At 31.6% G+C, this 20,625-nt stretch overlaps 3 protein-coding genes and 1 pseudogene across 3 annotated transcripts in view; 2 read left to right on the top strand and 2 right to left on the bottom strand.

The window, feature by feature from the left end:
- LOC115242716 (lipase 3-like) overlaps nucleotides 1-3,755 on the top strand; it is a 16,097-nt gene extending 12,342 nt beyond the window's left edge. Inside the window, exons 3-5 of the mRNA XM_029819225.1 lie at nucleotides 2,596-2,744; nucleotides 2,859-3,086; nucleotides 3,247-3,755. Of these exons, the coding sequence (XP_029675085.1) occupies nucleotides 2,596-2,744; nucleotides 2,859-3,086; nucleotides 3,247-3,441 (572 nt within the window). The 3' untranslated portion in view covers nucleotides 3,442-3,755. The remainder of the gene's footprint in view (nucleotides 1-2,595; nucleotides 2,745-2,858; nucleotides 3,087-3,246) is intronic.
- A 2,082-nt stretch (nucleotides 3,756-5,837) lies between these two features.
- On the top strand, nucleotides 5,838-11,180 carry LOC115242714 (lipase 3-like). Its single transcript, XM_029819223.1, has 7 exons — nucleotides 5,838-6,123; nucleotides 7,074-7,254; nucleotides 7,467-7,581; nucleotides 8,489-8,732; nucleotides 9,440-9,592; nucleotides 9,766-9,993; nucleotides 10,679-11,180. The coding sequence occupies exons 1-7, from the start codon at nucleotides 5,962-5,964 to the stop codon at nucleotides 10,853-10,855; spliced, it is 1,260 nt and encodes a 419-aa protein (XP_029675083.1). The 5' UTR covers nucleotides 5,838-5,961; the 3' UTR covers nucleotides 10,856-11,180.
- Nucleotides 11,181-13,109: 1,929 nt separating this feature from the next.
- Nucleotides 13,110-16,910, bottom strand: LOC115242718 (annotated as a pseudogene).
- Nucleotides 16,911-19,641: 2,731 nt separating this feature from the next.
- LOC115242720 overlaps nucleotides 19,642-20,625 on the bottom strand; it is a 10,032-nt gene continuing 9,048 nt past the window's right edge. The window contains exon 4 of the mRNA XM_029819227.1: nucleotides 19,642-19,782. Within this exon, the coding sequence (XP_029675087.1) occupies nucleotides 19,642-19,782 (141 nt within the window). The remainder of the gene's footprint in view (nucleotides 19,783-20,625) is intronic.

Raw genomic sequence — 20,625 nt, 5'->3', positions numbered from 1 at the left:
CTGATCACATTTTAAATTGTTATCTATAAAAAAAAATACGCCAAGTATATAAAAAAATCCCAACTTGTACGCAAAAAAAGTTTATTATTTATCTCTAAAAAATAACTTTTAAAAAAATTTTTCCGTGGAAAATAATTTTCATACAAAATGAAAAACTAAAAATGATTTTCCTGTAAAAAATAAAAACCTTTAAAAAATCATAACATCATACTTCAATGTAGATCATTCTTCAACTATATGATGTTACAGTAATAAGTGAATGAATTTATAGGTACAGTTACATTGAGCTACTTTACACAATATTTTATTGCCTATATAGGATTTAATAAAATTAACGATGCCAATTCTACATAAATAAAACTATACTGTATGCTATTCAATGTTTTATATGTGCTAATTAATTGTACTTACTGTCTGCTACTGCTAACTCTTTATAACGCAATATGTTACGCTGTTTAGCAAAGTTCTTCAGCTGGGATTGCATACGGTATAAGACCGTATGTCGCGTACCGCGTCGCTTGATACGTATCATATACGTTTCGTATGCACGCACATACACATACACATTGTCTCTCAAGACTTGCGTGAAGTTGGCACCCGAGTTTAACTGAATCAGATTTTGAAGTTTGTTTCTCGTAGAATTTTGCCCGTAGATGATTGTAGTAATCATTATTTTGTTTGTAGTTGAAAAATTAACAAATTATTAATTATTAATTGATAATTAAGAATTAATTTACAATGAAAATTTCAATGGCATCGAATTTCTGTGACAAATTGTTTGTAGTTGTTTGTAGTACAAGAACTTTTGTTTGTAGTTGAAAAATAAACAAATTATAAATTATGGTAAAACTTAAGATTAAGGGCGACCTCACCGATTTTAACTTATTTTTCAACTACAAACAAAATAATGATTACTACAATCATCTACAGGCAAAATTCTACGAGAAACAAACTTTAAAATCTGATTTAGTTAAAGTCGGGTGCCAACTTTACGCAAGTTCTCTCAAGGCGTATTTGCACACTAAAGCGAATAATTGTACATGAGCGCTGCAAACGCGCCTTGAGGGACAAAATCGCTTTGCGTGTGTGCGTGCGAGCATACGTACGTGAGAGTCTGAAACTTATGATTATGATAATGATGAAGAACGAAAAATGTCACAATTCTGATATACGATCATCATTTCTCGGGATTGACTGCACCAATCTTATTCGAACCGGTCGCAATCGAAAGCTTGTATTCACATTATATAATAAAAATGCCGTTAGATTTTTTATTACGGCTTTAGTTATTAAAATATCTTAATCGAAAGTTTACTAGATCTAAAATTTCGGATAAGCTACTTGGTAGCGTCGCAGCCCCTGTACATAGGCAAACCGTTGACAAGCTGGAACGAATTTTTATATATACTTGGCGTCGCGACGCTACCGCGTCGCTTGATTATATTCCAAAATTCTCAAAAGATTTGTTGTTTTGCGATTATTACATATTTATCAGAGAAAAAATACTATGCATAATAAATATATATAGATATAATAGCAAATCCATGGATATGCATAATATCTTTTTCTAATGTGCCTTAATATGTCTTGTTTTTCCAATGATTTATGAAACCAACAAAAATGTTTTGTTTGTTATTACATATTCTATATTTCTATATTGTTATATAGTTTATTATATATTCTACAGTGTGTTTTTTAATATAAGTCTTAATACAATAAATTACTATTGTTGTAATATTTCCGTTCTTTCTTTTTTTTGTCTCTTTTTATTTTCTTAAACTGTTGACTGTTCATACGTTTTTTGTACAGTGAAAATTCTTATGTATGTATTGTTTTTATCACGTATATTTTCAATTTTCTTTGCGACAATTTACTGCTATTGCCACTTCCATTCAAATATCAACGGGAGTTGCCAAAAAATGGCGGACCAATCAAAAGTTGCTATCGTATGGCCAGATTCTATTAGAGGGAGTCTAAACAAAAATGTATGATTTGATACATCGTAACTCCGCGAAAAAAAATCGAACAAACTCATTTTTTTTAATTTGCAAGAAAAAGTCCATATTTTACGATAATTATCATGCGATTTGCGAAAAAAATTTATTCCACCCCGTTGAGTGTATCAAATTATGCGATTTTTTGGAGACGTAACACATCCTTACTTTTGAAAAGACGGCGGCAGAGAGGGAGAATAAATTAAAAATCTGACAAATACTTTTTAAAGTACAAACTTTAAACTTGATTATGAAAAAAAAAATTTCTAATACGACAATTTTTGGAGTTATACTTATTTGAAGTTATGGGAAATTTTGACATGAAATTATCTGTGATAATTTTGTTGACGAGTGTAAATATTTTTTTCTGTTTCATCCTGTTCGTATACACTTAATTTTCATTTTTAATTCTAACGAGAAATTTCTCGACAAATTAATATTAATATTAATGAAATTCTCGAAACTTCTATAAATTATTTCAATTTCTGTGATAAAAAAAGAGCTTAGAAATTAATTTATTTACTTTTCTAATTATCGCTAAACCTTAAAGAAAAAAAAGATTTACAAATAAATTACAATTAAGAGAGATCTCCGATTTCAGATAATAATGCGATTTTTTTTCACGAATTTCTGCTAAGCGATTTCGTGAGATTGTATTTGAAATACGTCTGCGACCAGAACATCAGCGGAAAGATCTGCTCCAACGTGATGTTTATGATCTGGGGTTACAGCGGCAAGCAGTTTAATCACGTGAGTAATAATTGCGCAAATATCGCAAAGATCGAATCTTCGACCATCACGTTTCGATTCGCACCTCAGATCGAACTTTATGTATGTTTTTTATTGTTCTCTATTTATTGTTAGACTCTGCTACCCGTCATCATTAGTCACTTTCCGGCCGGTGGTTCGTTTGATACGCTAGTGCATTACACTCAGGGATTCCAGTCGGCCAAGTTTCGTCAATACGATTACTGTAGCGCGGAAAATCTATTAATCTATAACTCGGTGGAACCTCCGGACTATGATCTAGCGAATATAACAGTCCCGATCGCGTTATTTTACGGTCCTGGCGACACTCTGGATGACATCATGGTAAATAAGGAAATATTCAATATACATATATAAAGGAAATACATAGTAGAGATTGATACGCGCTAATTGTATATAAGTCAAGCATCGTATCTTCCTTTAGAAACGGGAAGATAGTTTGAAAGAAATCGCGTGCGATAATTTACGAAAGTATTTCTTCAAGGATGTGAAAAAACTCTACCGCGTGTTGCCCAATGTAGTGGACGTATACAAAATTCCATGGCGCAATTTCAATCACATGGATTTTATATGGGCCAAGGATGCGCCGAAACTCGTATACAAGAGAGTTCTCAAGATAATGAGAAGCGAGAATTTAAATAATGTTACATCGATGGAGAAATGTTACGTAGACAATTAAAGTAAGAGATGAATGTTACCTGCTAAACCTTTAGTTAGATGGATACAATTGAGGGTAACTGCAATCGTTAAAATACAATGAAATGTATCTAAAAGAAATACCTATAAAAATTTAATATTATTTAAAATTAGGACAGAGGCAAATTAGAATAATAGTTTTTAAGCAATCGTTTCAGCGAGTTTTGGATCCATTGCGATGAATCATAAAAATTGCGCTAACGATGTAACAAATACATTTAAATTACAACATACCCAGCAAACCAATATGTAACTGTTACATAACCTAGGGAGCACTTAAAAAAACAATGTTCATATGCACGAAAATTTTATTTTGCAGAATCTTTTTTATAAAGCTTCTAAACTCACTTCTCTAAGCTCACTTATACTCTTTGATGAAATGCCGAGTGCGGGGTTTACTGATTAGGCACGTGCAGATTACAAATCTTTTATATTAAGTAAATGTTGACGGCACAGGCCGATAACTAAACTGTAATTTTATCATTTTTTTTCACTTTTCATATGAAATGTTAAATTCCGCGCTCCGTTATTATGTATACTTTAATTGTGGAAAAGGATTTTTTGATATCTATAATCAACAAAAAGATTTTGCAAAATAAAGTTTTTATCGGTAAAACAGACCCTTTGGAATCCCCTTAATAAAAGAGTTATTATTGAATAAAGTCTGGGCCCCCCATTAGCGCCGACTTTTAACCGGACGCACGTCGGTGAGCTGCCCGCCTCTGGTAATGTGCGCCGCCGTAGCGACGGAGCGCTCACACAACTACTAGGCATGCGGCTAAAGGTCGGCGCTAATTAAACAGACTTAATCAATAATAACTCCTTTATTAAGCGTTATAAAAAAAATGGTTCAGGACTTTTTGACTCAGTTTGACCCAATCTATCTTCACCTTCCGTTTGGTCACTTACTTGTCGGACATCCTGTATATACATATATTTACGATAGCAAAGACAATAGCAAAGACGAAATTAAATTTACTGTTAAAAAAAAATTGTTTATATACAATTATTTAAAAAATATATATAATTTTATATATTCATATATGTTCTTTTTCTCATTTGTTTCTTCTGTTAGTTTATTCAGCAAGAATAATTAGGAAAATAATTTTTGCATTGTTTTTTAGAAAAAGTGAAATTTATGCGCGGTTGAACTATACTATATTCTATATAATTGTCTACTATAATTTTATATATTTGTATATAAAGCCGGTAAGATGGCAACAGAAATATCGCTCACCTAAAACGAAATGCATTGGAGATGCATTGATATCTACAGCCTAGACCTAAGTTTTTATCTAATTTTATCAAACTAGATAAAAGTTATACAAAGAATTACCACCGTAAAATCGCTGCTTACATGTTTCTCCCCGCAAATTCAAACTAGTCTTTACAGATTACAAAACTGTTTAAGAACAAAGTCCATTGATAAGGAAAAAATATATAGAATGTTGCAAGATGATTAAAAAATGTTAGCTTTTCAAAAGAAGATACCTACAGAAGACAAGAAAAATATTGGCATGAAATAAATTTAGAAGCTTTGGATAAGTATTTGATTACAAATCTGATATACAAAACTTTAATATATCTGATTTTAGTAACTTTTTTTATCAATATAAATTCAATTATTTTTGTTTACTTATTATATTCATATAAAACTATAAATATCTCTATTTCCTTTCATTATTAATATTGAAATTTTAATATATTGTTGTAATATTGAACCATATAATTTTTAAATGTATTTATATATCTTTCCGATTTCATGGAAAAAGTTTCATGAAAACAAAAAAATATTTTGATACATAATTTCTTTCAAATTTCAAAACTTTTTGTTAAAAATTGCAAATATTTTGAAATTATAAGCATTAATAAATAATGAAAAAATAGCACATTTAAATTATTTCTTTGATATTAAGGATGAATTCACAGGATTTAAATTGATTGATGGAAAAGTCGCAATACAATTTATATAAAATATGTTAAAATGATATAGGCATCAAAATAAATTACATCATAATTACATTTACAATATCTTGTGTTGGAAATTAACATTTATTTTCTAGTCTTTGCAGAAATTGGCGAATATTGCGGTAAAACAGATAGAAAGCGAAATGCTGAAACAAACAGAGATCAGCACTTATTTCTCTGCACGAGATGAAGGATTAGCAGTGAATTTGTAGGACAGCAGATAAAAATGTAATTCAATGATTAAGACTACTATCGGATTTATTGGATATGTGCGCTAATTTGATGCGCCTTCGGTTTTACACTGTAATTCCGACACAATCTATCTTCTACATACATGTATATCTTTTCTAATGACTTATCATCTTATGACTAATAAAGCGATAGTGCTTCTTTTTTCCAATTGATAAAAAAGAATCTCAAATAAAATGACGATTCATTCATTTCAACAGTAAGTGCCGTGGAACACTCTCGTGTCGTTTTCTTCTCGTGTCTTATCGTGTTTCTTTTACTGTTTATTGAATCTCTCATCAATACAATGAGATTGATCGGAATCGTATATTTGCTATTTTTTTGCGGTCTTGATGCGGCGCCGGCGGATGTGACCACCGAGCTAAGTACACTCATGAGGAGAATAATATGGACCAGCCGAAATGGGTCGAACAACACTGCATTCAATCCTGATGTCATTCTCAACACAGTAAGTATACTTTTTCATTCATAGACGAGGATTAAAGTTTTCGTTATTTTAATTAGTTGAACTTTTTTAATGCAGAAAATGATCAACAATAATCTTACGCCGCAGATGTCACTCTTCTATTAAAAACTAAAATTTAAATTTCGTAAAATTATACATAGGCGTTAACTACCGCTACTATAATAACATTTATATCTTTTCTTTTTGCTTTTTAGAAGGAATTTAAAATTCTATTATTAGTACTCTAATTAATATTAATTTCTTCTTTTTTTGTCTTAAGATATTCAATTATATGTAATATATATATTATAATAGCAAAATAACCATTAAAACTATTTTAATTGCAGTCATTTAAGAGATAAATATAAAAAAATAAATCTTTAAAATTTAAATCCTTTGTAAAGTTTGCATTTAAAATAATTTTTATAGAGCGTCATACTTTTTATTATGCTAATTGTAAAAGACTTCGATCTGCAGTTTCTGCAAATTACAATCACGTAACATCTAATTAAATTTATTAATGATTATTTGATTCCGTTTTAAATATATTACACTTATTTATTATTTTTATTATATAATTACTTCTTATATTTATTAAATATTGATATTTTATATTTAATGCTGAAATTAATAACTTATTTTATTTTATATTTAATGCAGAATCTAATACCCCATTATTTAGAAAATAAATATTATGTGCAGTTCGTCGCACAAATTGATTTCAACTTTAGATCAATGTTATTTTTTCTTATTCATTTTTTTCTAGCCGGAGATTATATTTATTAAATATTGATATTTTATATTTAATGCAGAAATTAATGACCCATTTTATTTTATATTTAATGCAGAATTTAATGCCCCATTATTTAGAAAATAAATATTATGTGCAGTTTGTCACACAAATTTATTTCAACTTTAGATCAATGTTATCATTTTTACTCATTTTTTTCTAGCCGGAGATCATAAAAAAGGCGGGTTATCCCGCGGAAGCTCACGTTGTAATGACGGAGGACGGCTATCTTTTGACGTTACATCGTATCCCAGGTGGCAACGGTTCTGTACCGGTATTCCTGCAGCACGGCATTCTAGGCAGCTCCGCCGATTGGGTTATTCTTGGCAAAGGCAAAGCACTCGGTATGAAATTATAATCAATCTTTTAATCAATCTTCCGGGATTAAGAGATATTCCGAAATCATTTCATTTTTATTGTAAAAACGCTCAAGAAATAATCTCAAATTTAATATTATATTACATAATTTTATATGAAATTATATAATATTATATCGAAAACTATATATAAGTTATGTAATAACTATTGCAAAGAATGTTCTCTTGCATTCTTTTAGCTTACCTATTAGCGGATCAGGGATACGATGTTTGGTTAGGCAATTTCCGTGGTAATACCTATTCCAAGGCGCATATTTCCCTATCGCCATCGAACTCAACATTTTGGGACTTTAGGTACTTGGATAAAATAAAAATAATAGTGCTTTGAAAATGATATAATGATAATCATTGTGTGATTTAATTTGGCGTCAAATGTAAAGATTTGATGCACTTTTATGCTAATACATACTTATATATTTATATGCTGTACTTATCTTAAGTTGCACTTATTTAGAAATATGTATGTGGTATAAAAAAATACAAAGTATTTATATGTAAGTTGCATAGAAATAAATATTACTGTATTTTTTGTCAAAAATCACATCCTTTTTTTTGACAAAATATTCGGAAACGCATCGTTTTCGAGATATTTCATTTTCTAATATGTCAATATAGTGCATTTGTGCTATTTTTTGATTTTTTGTATAAATAATTTATCGTGGAGAAATTTTGGTAATTCTGTTATAATTAAGTATAATATTCATTTAATTTAAATATAATATTTATTTAATCAATATCAGACTTATCATATATTTGTACACAAAAAGTCATTTAAATTAAGAATCAAGAAACAGCAAACGCACTGTTTGGCAATATAAAAAATAGACATCTCATAAATATTGCATTTTCAGAATTTTGTCAAAAAAAAGAAATTTTATTTTCAGGTAAGAGATACGGTAACAATAATAAAATAGTCTGCATTCTGCGTACATGGAATACCTTTTTTATTATATAGATATATACATATGTACAATATATAGATTTGCATATATTACATATATTACGTACATATATATACATATATATACATATGTATATATTTAAACTATAGTATGTACAATTTAAGTAGCATGTTATATATATATTATGTTATTTATATTTTATTATGTGATATATATTATGTTATATATATATTATATATGGCAATATATATACATATTTACATATTTTATGACGATATACTGATTGAATTTTTCATTAGCTTTAACGAACTGGGCATCTACGATTTACCCGCGATGATTACATTTATTACAAATACAAAATCGCAACCACTACATACGTACATTGGTCATTCAATGGGCACAACAACTTTTTATGTAATGGCATCGGTGCATCCGGAAATCACTCGAATGGTGCAAATAATGATCAGCCTCGCGCCAACGGCCTTTATAAACCATATGAAAAGTCCTATACGATACTTGGTTCCCTTTTGGAAGATGTTTCAGGTAAAGTAAAATATAGGTGAATACTGTTAAAAAATAATTCATTAATGCAAAATAACTGTTTAAAATAATATTATTTTGTTAAACACAAAAAATATTTTATTTCTCATTTTTATACTATATGTATAAACAAACTAGAGAGTATACCATTTTTTTTAAATATAATTATTAAATGATCAATTTTGAAATATAAATTTCTTTAGCGTGAACGCGCGGCTGGACATCAATAATTCTTAATTTACATATTAAAATTACAAATAGACAAAATAATAAAAAACAATATATTGTAGCTAATTTTAGATGGAATTTGTTTAATAGTGTATACAGAATGAAATTCATCTCTTGTGACAAAATTAAAAAAAAAAGATTTATCTCATAAATAAAATATAAATAAAAAAGATGAAAGATTACTTTTTGCAATATTTACGAAAAAATTGTTTTTCAAGATTGAAAAATTAATATATTTTTTTGTGTTGTAAGTACTTCACATGTTCGTTTTTGTTGTATATATTTAATTTTTAATCATAATTTTATCGAGCTGTGCTTCGACCAGTTAAAATTAACAATAAGATCTAAGTTTCCATAAATTATTTTAATTTATTTAAAAAATTCTTAGAGATTAATTTATTTATTCTCAAAATTACCGCTAAAGTTTAAAAAGAAAATTACAAGTAAATTCCATCACGATTAAGAGAGATCTTCAATTACAGAAAATGACACAATTCTTCTTTCATGGTGAATTTCTGCGAAGCGATTTTTTGAGATTTTTTACGAAATACGGCTGCGGCCGGGGTTTCGGCAAGAAGATTTGCGCCCACGCCATGTTTCTGATGTTTGGTTATGACTACGAGCAGTTTAATTACGTGAGTATGATAATCGGTTACAACTACCAGCAGTTTCATTACATGAAAATTTTACGAATGGCATGATCGAAGTATAACTCCGTCGCAATCGAAGCTTCGATCGTCATCAACAACTCTCGCGATTATAATTCAGATCGGACTTTGCGTAAGCGTCCTTGTTGTCGCCTACTTAGACTCTGGAACCTGTCATCTTGGGTCACGATCCTGCCGGCACCTCGGCTAAGACGTTGGCGCATTACACTCAGATATTCCAATCGGGCAAGTTTCGCCAATACGATTACGGTCGCGCGAAAAATCAATTGATTTATAATTCGACGGAACCTCCAGACTATAATCTAGCAAATATCACGATACCAGTCGCGTTGCTCTACTCCAAAAATGATTGGTTGATCAGCACAGAGGTAAGTAACAGAAAAGTAGGTATTCAAATAACGAAAATATATAGTGGAGAGTATTCGGCTGTATACAAGGTGTCCCAGAATTAGACCGACAAACTTCAGAATAAAAAGAATATAAAAGACACCAAAACAATTTAATCCATGTCCACAAATGAGCTGTTTTGGCACTAGAGATTCAAAGACTAACAAGGGAACTTCACGAATCCAAAAATTCTGATTTTGATCAAATTTTACACATATGTAAGGGAGGGAGGAGTAAATAGGTGAATTTATAAATTTCCATTTGCGGCCCAAAAACGATTCTAAGGGTTGAAATCACCCCTCATATGTAGAGCGGCTTTTTGCTTTTCTCGATATATCTCGAAAATTATTCGAGACATTAAAAAATGTTTTATACAAAAGTTTCATGGTAACAACACCTCTATTTAACCACATTAATAAAATTTTGAAAAAATAATTGTTTTCAAAGATTTTTGCCCTTGTTAGTCTTTGATTCTCTAGTGCCAAAACGGCTCATTTGCGGACACGGGTTTATTGACAAAATTGGCTTGTTTTGGTGTCTTTCATAACCATCTAAAGTTTGTCCGTCTAATTCTGGGACACGCTGTATAAATCGATTTTTTATGCGTAGAATTGGAAAGATAGTTTAAGAGAAATCACGCATAACTAACAAAAATATTTCTTCAAGGATGTGAGGAGATTGTACCATTCACTGCCCAACGTAGTGGATATGTATGAAGTGCCGTGGTCCAATTTCAATCACATAGACTTTTTATGGGCCAAGGATGCGCCAAAACTCGTATACGAGAGAGTTCTCAAACTCATGAGAAATGAGAAACCGAGTAATCTTACATCGGTGGAATAATATTACGTCATCAATCAATATAAAAGATGAATGTTACGTGTTAAACTTTTAAACATGGATACGATTAATGACAACTGGAATCGTTATTTCAATGAAACGTGAACTTTTAATATTTTATCTATAATTAATAATCTTATCTATAATTAATGCCGAGGCAAATTAGAATGATACACGCGTTTTTAAACAATTGTTCCAACGAATAATGAATTATTGCGATGGATCGTAAGAATAGCTGCACACCAGAAAAATATGACAAATACATATAAATTGCGATATGTCAATATAAGGGAGGAAAGATGTTGAATAAACAATTATAATATCTAAACCGATTTTGTATTTAACACATTATATACGCGCTTATGTATCGATAACAGACTTCTATAATATACTATACTGCGTTCACGGAGAGAACGACCTCGCTCCGCGCATTTACAATTGGGCAGAATATATATACAGGGTGTTCCATTTTAATCGCCCCAGGTAAATATTTGGAAAAATATGAAAGATATAGAAAAACGTTTTAGACAAAAGTTGTTTGGTCCGAAGAGGGACATAAGATGGTGTCATTGGTTTGACCTTGAGTGAATGTGCCAAGGTCATATGGAGTTCAACTTTATTTTTTTTTAATGGAATCCCCTATATGTATTGTGATTTGCTGTCTCGCGCGCGTCCGCCGGATCCCTCTCCAATCGCAAAGCGCGGGCTACGCGCCAGTCGAAAAATTGCGAGAACCGTACCGCAGTCTCCAGAAAGGCGTCATTAATCGAGATTCTGTTCATTATATTAATTTTGTTTATTATTTTTTCTTTTGTATGAATATTTATTTTGGGATCCTCATCGGAGGAGAAGGCGGGAGACCGATTTGCGGCAACCAGAAACACATATCGGCGATCTTGAGATTCTTAAGCGACCTTTGAGGGAAGATGAGCCAGCATTTCGTTATTTAAAACAAGCAGCGGAAATCTTTCGACGTCACGACGGGATCAGGACCCGCACGCGTGATGCGCGACGCACGGGACAACGAGCGAATCCTCGCGCAAGGATCCAGGACCGTGCAGAACCGCTCCCCTTGGAGGTACTGCATTAATGTCGCCGCCGCAGAGCGCAGTCCGCAGGAAAATACAGCAACGAGGGTCGCAACCATATTTCCGGTCAAGACGCCCGGCCGAGATCTCGCAACGGCTCCGTGGAGCAAATTAGGCCCCATTAAATTATCGTTAGTGGTACCGGGGGCGCGGGCACCCCCGATACGATCGTGAGCGCGTCGCCCGCAGCGCGTGGTAGCACGTAATTGGTCGCGATAATGCGCACCCCGTGTGCGCAGCCCCGGCTGGCCCGGAGGTAATGATTTGAGATCGCGACGATTCCGGGGCCCGGGACCAGGGACAGACCGGCACGGACGCGTGGGCTAGTAAGAGTAAGACGTTCGCGGGCCGACAAGGTCGATTTTTCGAGAAAGAGGACGATTGCGGCCGCCGAGGCAAGCGGAGAGGATTCCCGACGACCGCCGCAAGAAAGGACCGAGGCCGGAGGACGTCGTTGACCCTTTGGCCGCCCTCGGGAGAGATTACGGTGCCGGTGAGGTTATCCTCCGCTAATAATCCACGCGCGATCACGCCCGGGATTGTATCGTTCTGTCGTCGTCGCCGTGAATTCGTATTTTGGCGTACGGGCTGAGCCCGATTCTTTAGTGTAAATTTTAGCATCACGGCCACATTGTCAAGCGATTCGAGCCCCGGGGCCTTAAGAGTATCGGGTTCCGTGAATAGAGAAAGTAATATCGGGTTTGCTTAACCGCGTAACGTCTCTCTGGAGATCCGGATTCCGTATATTGCGTGTGCGTCGGTTATCACACGTTTAGAGCATAAGTCTCGATTGTATAATATGTCTGTTGTCCGAGTGTGAGTGTCGGTCGCGTAAAGTGCGTCTCTTTTTCGTTGTTTATTAATAATCGCGTCTAGAATTTGTGTACACGGAAAAAGAAAGTTTGCTGTCACAGCATATTTTATGCTTTCGTAGCAAATTTCGTTAGTTATATGGACAGTAAAGAGATTTGCTAAGAATACTAATTTTATTTGCTGAAAATATATTTGCCAATCCTGCAAATAATGTCGTCAATTATTGAATCGGTGTTTCTACAATTGAAACGGACTCAGTTGTTAAAAACAAATATACGATTTCTCTGCAGAGGGTCCGCCTTATATCCCCGCTTTCTACTTCCAGATTGGCTCGCTTGACCTTCGCCGCGGGATTATGTTTTAATCGGTTTTAATCGACCATTTTCCGCAGGGTATAATAACAAACTGTTTTTATTCTACCATTGACATACTTTTGCTGCATCAATAACGCAATCTGTTTACATGAACGAATCAAGTTTGCTATATTAGAAGAACACTTTTGCTGAATCAACAAGTTATTTTGAGTAAATAAGCAAAGTAATTTTGCTATATTGATAAAAAAATTTAGCTGTGTTTAGTAATTTCAGCAAGCGCTTTTTAATAATTTCAACAAAGCAACTTTGCTATATTAGCAAAAGGTTAGTGCTCTGTATTAACAATGCATTTTGGTTATATTAGCAAAGTAATTGTGCATATTAGGAAGGTAATTCGCTTTTTTAGTAAAGTATCTTTGCAGTAATATCCATTCAGGTTTACTTTCTATCTAAAAAATAAATAAATACAAATATATATAAAATCTAATAAAAATAAAAATCAATTTAATTATATTTTAATATCTGTTATTAAATTTTAATATGTATTTATTTACCTCCAAACATAGCAAACCTAAATGGATAGTACAGAAGATATTTTACTAATAAAACAGTTTACTTTTCTAATACTGTAAAGTTGTTTCTTCTCTGTCTGCAAACATACACAAATATGAATCCAGAATATAATGTATAAAATTGGAAATGGTTGCAGCAATAATAATATAAACACCTTATGTCGCACATTATGCCAACATTTTATTTAGAAAAACTATATAGAAACTCCAGTAAAGTTGAAAAATACAAGTTGAACAATACAAGTTAAAAATACAAGTTGAAAAAGACAAGTTGAAAAATAAATCATTATTTAGAACAACGTAATACGCAATACAATTCACCATTGCTTATTCTATGTGAATAAATAGGAAATGGATTGAAAAGATTCTCTTAAGTTGTAATCTTTATTTCGTTATAATTTTTTGAAATTTCATATGCATGAACATGAGAGTTATAGCCTATAGTTTCATATACAAAACATAAAAATATTGAATTATTATTTTGAATAAAAATCTTTGTAATCTCTTCAAAAATAGGCCCTGTAGCAATATCATAATCTATTATTAAAACCATTCCTGTCTGATAATGTGTACCCTTGTATTGCACCCAATTAGAGACAAAATACATTTTATTTTCTAATATTGGTAACATATCTTTAAATAATTCGAAATTATCAATTAAGGTTATATCCATAATTTCTCCGGGACCAATTTTTATTTTAGGTAATATGCTTTCGCATGATTTTAGTCAAAATTGTAATTGGTGCTTTATGGCTACAGATTTGGCAATATTTTTTCTACATGCATTAGTATAACAAGATTTCTTAAGAGATCTATGCTTGGCTTCAAAGCGCATGGATGAATAATGAACAAATGATCCTGACATTTCGAGCACTTTGGCATAATGGAGTAAATGATGAAATTTCGCTTTCAGAGTTTATTTCCTCCCAATTCTATATATAATTTGTTATGTTCATATACTAAATGATTTAATAATAACGAATCATCTTGTGCTAAAGTCTTTGACAATAAAATATCTAAAATTTGTCTTAAAAGAATATATAATTGCCAAAATATATCATTTTCCAATATCAGATCTCCAATAAGAACACCAAAAAATCTTGTAAAGCATAACATTTCGGAAGCAGTCATTTTTAATTTATTTTTCTTTAAGTTATCTCGAGAGATTTGCGGAGGCCTGTTTGATGTATCAATAGGGCCAAAATCAAACATGGCTAAACGAAAATCTAAAATATCCAAAGAAAAAAATTCGATATTTTTGTCAAAATGATTAAGAATTAGTAGATTGTCATAATGACATACTCCTTCCAGCACATCATGCATTATATCTACAGTATAATTAGATGTAATATGATACGAATTAATTTCATTAAAAACGCATAGTTCTTTTATTCCAGTAAAAGCACTATTATCTATCATTATATCTTTTTCATAATTTTCTTCAGATCGTAAAAGTGCTACCTTTTGTTCGTAATCAATTTCTGTTTCGCGTTTGGTGCATTTAAAAAATCGACAAGAATATCTACTATTAAAGGATTCTATGAATCCAGTCATACTATGCAAACCAAGATTATCACCTAAGAGAAGAGCAAGAATAAAAAATACTGTTTTATTCCCTTCTGAAGTATTCATAATTATTCCTTTACTTTCTAAAAATTGTAATTCCTCGATCAAAGGTGAAAACGTTCTTTTATTGCCAAACCATTTTCTATCTTCGCTATGAAATAATAAAATCAGGAATATATTATCGACTATAGATTGACATTCGGGAGGAAGACAAGAAATTGCACAATAGACAGCGCCTAATTTATCACAATGAGGGCCCAAAGAATTATTAGGTTCAAAGTCGTCATAATAAGAGAATAGGGGCAAAATAATATCATCTTTACCATAAGAAACCATTTTACGTTTCCAAAGTGGACTTTGAATAAAGTTTGTTACGTACTGTGAATCTTCTTTCAATGATTTTATATATGAAATAGTGCTTTCAAATGCATAAGGCAATTTAAAAAATCTTCCCAATATTTTTCTTAATGCTATAAATTGACCATAAACTGGGACATGTTTCGCTTGAATTCCATATCGAGTACTTACTCCCTCTAACCTAGGACCTATTAAATATTCTTTTGATGGAATGTATTCTCCACATGTTTCAAAATGTTTAAATACCTTATATTTAGTCGAGAAATGTTCAAAAGGATTTTTTATAATGTGAAACATTAAATCAATATCATTTAGAAATGCAGCATCAACATTTATAGATATACACATATTTCTTATTTTATTCGATAATAAAGGTAAGCATCCTTCAAGAATAAGTTGCTGAATGTCATTTATAATAGTCTGCACATGACCACGTGGAATACAGGAATTATTATAAAGTTTTGCAATTAGTACTTCGGCTTGATTGTCGACAAATGATTTGAAATTTTCAAAAGAAATATTATTTTCTACAAATGTATGATTTTCAAAATGAGAATAATGAGAACTTAAATTTTGCTCTTGCATTTCTAAATTACTAGATATTGTACTTTGCTTTTTGTTTGGCAAAATATTATGTTTTTTCATAAAATGCTTTTTTAACGTTGCCCATTGATCAAAAGTACGACTACAATTTTGTTCGCCGCATTGATAGATGTTAAATATATGTCTTTTATGTGCAATTCTAAAACGTAGTCCCAAAGAATCAATAGAAGGTAAACTTATCTTACATTGCACACAGTTTGCCATTTTTCAAAGTGATTGTCTTATCAGTTAATAATTATCAATAATTTGCAAATCACAGTTTTTTTACTTATAAATATTACGAAATAATTAAAAACTTACTCTACATAACTTCTAAGATTCACAATATTCTTTGGCTAGGACAGTTACAATACCTTCTTGTTTATCCCATTGAGTTTTGATGTTATATATTGCTTTTTGTAAAAATAACCAAATTCGTTCAGATTCCACAGGATAATTTGCATAAAGTGCATGGAAAGCTTTAAAAGTAACGTCGATAGCCTTTAACGTCGATTCCACTTCATATAAGACATCGTCGACGACAACAATTGATGAATTTCTTTCAATGTAGATCCGACAATAATTGTTTGGGGTTGTAATGTCAAACCAAAATTTTTCAATTTTTTTCTTTTTATATCCAAAGATGGTTGAATATCTCCAAGGATCTATACATAGTTATGTAAACTTTAGAAGCTGATACAATTAAATTAAAAGAAACAAACAAGATTATATATTTATACAGGGTGAGTTTTTTAACTTGAAACTGTAAAATATCTCGGAAAGTAAGCTTTATCAAAAAAAATGTTTCAGACAAAAGTTGTAGGGTTTGGAGGGGGCCATATGACAAAATATATATATATATATAGGGTGTCCGGCAATTTTTGACACATCCGAAGTGTGAAGGTAGATTGGATCAAACTGAAAAGAAAAGTCCTGTACCATTTTCTTTTATAACGCTTAATAAAGGAGTTATTATTGAGTAATTGGGACAATTGTCATGTAACCTCTTTAACATCACATTGAGACGAATACGCGTTATAGAAGTATTTTTCAAATATATTTTTTGCGTTTAACCTTCGTTCCTATATAATAAGTGATTTGTATAAATTCTATAAGTCAATGTTCGTTTTTCTTTATCATTCAAATTTTTTCTATACTTCTGGAAATTTATATAAATCCAGTAACATATTATTCTAAGTTAACTCAGATTGTTTCAGTTCGAGTATAAAAACACATATAGGATCTTTAAACATGCAAAATGTTCAATATTTTTCTCGTTGGTAGTAGTCACTATCAGATTGATGGAAACAAATTACCATCAAATTTACAAGTAATAAAAGTGTTATTTTATAACATTCGAATATTCAAGTTCACTTTGCGAGAAAGCGCAAGTTTAGTTTATGAAGAAATAAATATTTTTTGGAAAAAAGCAAAAATTCCAATCAGACATAAAAGCCGTTGTATTGATAAAATCGAAAATTTATACAATGAGTGGAGAAAATTGCAAAAAAATGCAGGAAAACAGACTGATAATCAAAAAACTAAGGAATCTTTGTTTATTTCCCAATTTGACAATTTATTTGATTTTTCTCATAATGATGCTTTAATAATGGTAAACGACGAAGTTAAAAATTTTCTACTGAATCAACCAAAAACCTGAACATGTTGGGTTTATTGCTAATATTGAAGAGATACAATATGGTAATAATCGTTTTTTGATGTTATAAAAATAAATGTTCTAATATCTAAAATATTCTTTATAATTAATCTAGGAACTTCTTCCCAAACCGATTCATATTCTCAATCAACACAAACAAGTACATTTAGTTAGGCCAGCCTTGGAAGAGATCCTAGTTTTATTTTGGAACTTAATGACGAACTACCTCCATCGAAAAAATATCGTGGAACGTTGAACATTCTTACTCCAAAACTTTGTACAATGTTGGATAAATGCAAAATCAGTGATCGTAATACTATGAGTTTACTAATCTCTTTTCTACAAGCCGTTGACCTCGACGCAAGTCATTATGTTATAAACAGAACTTCAATAAAACAGAGAAGAGAGATGTTTCGTATAAAAAGAGCCGAGGAAATCCAACAAAGATTCAAAAGTACCGATCTTTGTAGATTAATTGTCCATTGGGATGGAAAATATTTACCTGATATTATTGGTAGAACTTTTGTAGAACGTCTTCCGGTAATAGTTTCGTCAGAAAATGAAATTGAACTACTATAAATACCAAAGCTTGAAAGTGCTATAGGAAATGAACAGGCTAATGCTGTCTTCGATGCGTTACAAGAGTATGGAATAAGTAATTCAGTAGTTGGTTTGTGTTGTGATACAACCGCTTTGAACACTGGACGAATTAATGGTGCAGCAACTTTAATAGAACAATTACTAGGAAAAAATATATTTCTATTTCCATGTAGGCATCACATATTCGAGGTCATACTAAGAGCTGTTTTTGAGGTTAAAATACCAAAATCCAGTGGGCCAAATGTGCCACTTTTTGGTCGATTTAAAAAAGAACGGGATAAATTAGATTTAACTAAATATAAAAGCGGAATAACGATCCAATAATTTACAACATTTTAAAAGATGATTTTCCTGAAATTCGCAGATTTGCAGAGAAAAACTTAACTATAAATCAAAACAGAGATGATTACGTAGAATTGTTAAAATTGACCTTAATATTTATTGGAATAATACCAGAAAAAGTTACGTTTCACGTTCCTGGAGCTATGCACCAAGCAAGATTGATGGCTAAGGCAATATATTGCTTGAAAATTTTTATATTTCGAGATACCTTTGAGTTGAAATCAAAAGAAAAAGAAGGGATAGGAATGATTTGTACTTTTATCGTGAAAATATACATAAAGATATGGTTCATAGCACCGATGTCTATAAAAGCCTCATATTGCGATTTTCAGTTGATTAAAACTCTTTATGATTATCGAAGTATTGACAAAAAAATATCAGAAATCGCTTTAAACAAACTTTTAGATCATTTATGGTATATGAATCCCGAAAATTCCTTAATGGCCCTATTTGATGATGAAGTACAAATAGAAACAAAAAAAAAAGATAGTCGAAAAATTATTAAATGAAACAAATGTAATAAGTACAGATGACAAAGATGATAATTACGATAGAAACTTTAAAAAAGTTATATTATTACAATCGGAAATATCAAAAATACTAGAGCAAGGCTTAGAACAGTTTATTAATCAAAATTCTATAAATTTCTTTCGTAAACTTCAGTCGGAAACAGATTGATTAAAAATCAATTGTGAAAATTGGTTAGAAAACGAGAATAATTATCAAAGTTGTTTGAGTATCGTAAAAAACTTGAGCGTTGTGAATGACGTAGCAGAAAGAGGTGTACATTTAATGCAAGAGTACAATCCCACACGGAACATAAACCTCTAATGGATAGACGTCCAGTAGACGTCCATCATGGAGATTTGAAACCTCTATTAGATATCCATGTAATCTCCTATAGACATCTACTAGACATCCACAATTCCGCATTTCTTACTTCCATTCGACATCCATTAGACGTATTAATAGATGTCACATAGACGTCATATGGTATAATCATGGATATTTCATGGAGCTTTGATGGATGAATAATAGCCTTCAAGGCACACCAATATCCCAATAAAGTCACATCTTAAATTGTAAGACGGTAACATTCCACGGAGATTAATAAACCTGCCATCAACTTCCCAGCAACATGAAAATGTTCGTCCAAACACTCCAAACTCATTCCATTAACATCCCAGAGACTTTGCGCGTAACGTTGTATTAATATTCATACAACATGCCACAAAACTCCTAATATTATTTTTCATAAGGAACTTTTGCAAAAAAAATATTATGTTGCCAAAAATTGATTAAACACTTATTTTTTCAATAGCTTTCAATCATTTTTTCACTAATAATTGAATAGTTCAAACTTTTTTCTTTTTATATAGAATCCCGCAGAAAATCCGAAAAATTAAATAAAAGGAGCTTTTTATTAGTGTGTTTCTGGAAATATAAGATATGTGTATATTGTTGCATCCCTGGATTATGCCCGTCTTCGAGAGATCGTCTCTAAGCACGTTGCCGGGGAGTTTGCTGTTAAACAACGGCGGACATGTTGTTTTGGGTCGCCATCTGAGTTTCGTGACAGATGTCAATCCGCGCGGACGTGTTTAAGATTATTAACGATATTCTCTGTTCTCTATTTCTGTGAATAGTTATATAGTTCTGTTTCATTAAAGTTCTTGTTCTTTCATAACTAAGAGTTATTATTTACGACGCGGAGTGTGAGTGCCGGTTGTGTCTTGCGTGATTCGATTTATCTCGATTCCGATCCGCGGACGCAACATTTTGGGAGCTCGTCCGGAATCGAGCTGGACAACGTAACAATTTTGAAATAGCGCAAAACGAGCTATGGCGTCGGAATAGCAACAAGATCTTACATCTGGGATTG

This window comes from Formica exsecta, unplaced genomic scaffold, assembly GCF_003651465.1.
Source record: "Formica exsecta isolate Colony F162 unplaced genomic scaffold, ASM365146v1 scaffold619, whole genome shotgun sequence".
In the NCBI taxonomy this organism is placed as follows: domain Eukaryota; kingdom Metazoa; phylum Arthropoda; class Insecta; order Hymenoptera; family Formicidae; genus Formica; species Formica exsecta.
The sequence above is the reverse complement of the archived record's forward strand: the minus strand, read 5'-3'. Positions and strand labels throughout refer to the sequence as shown.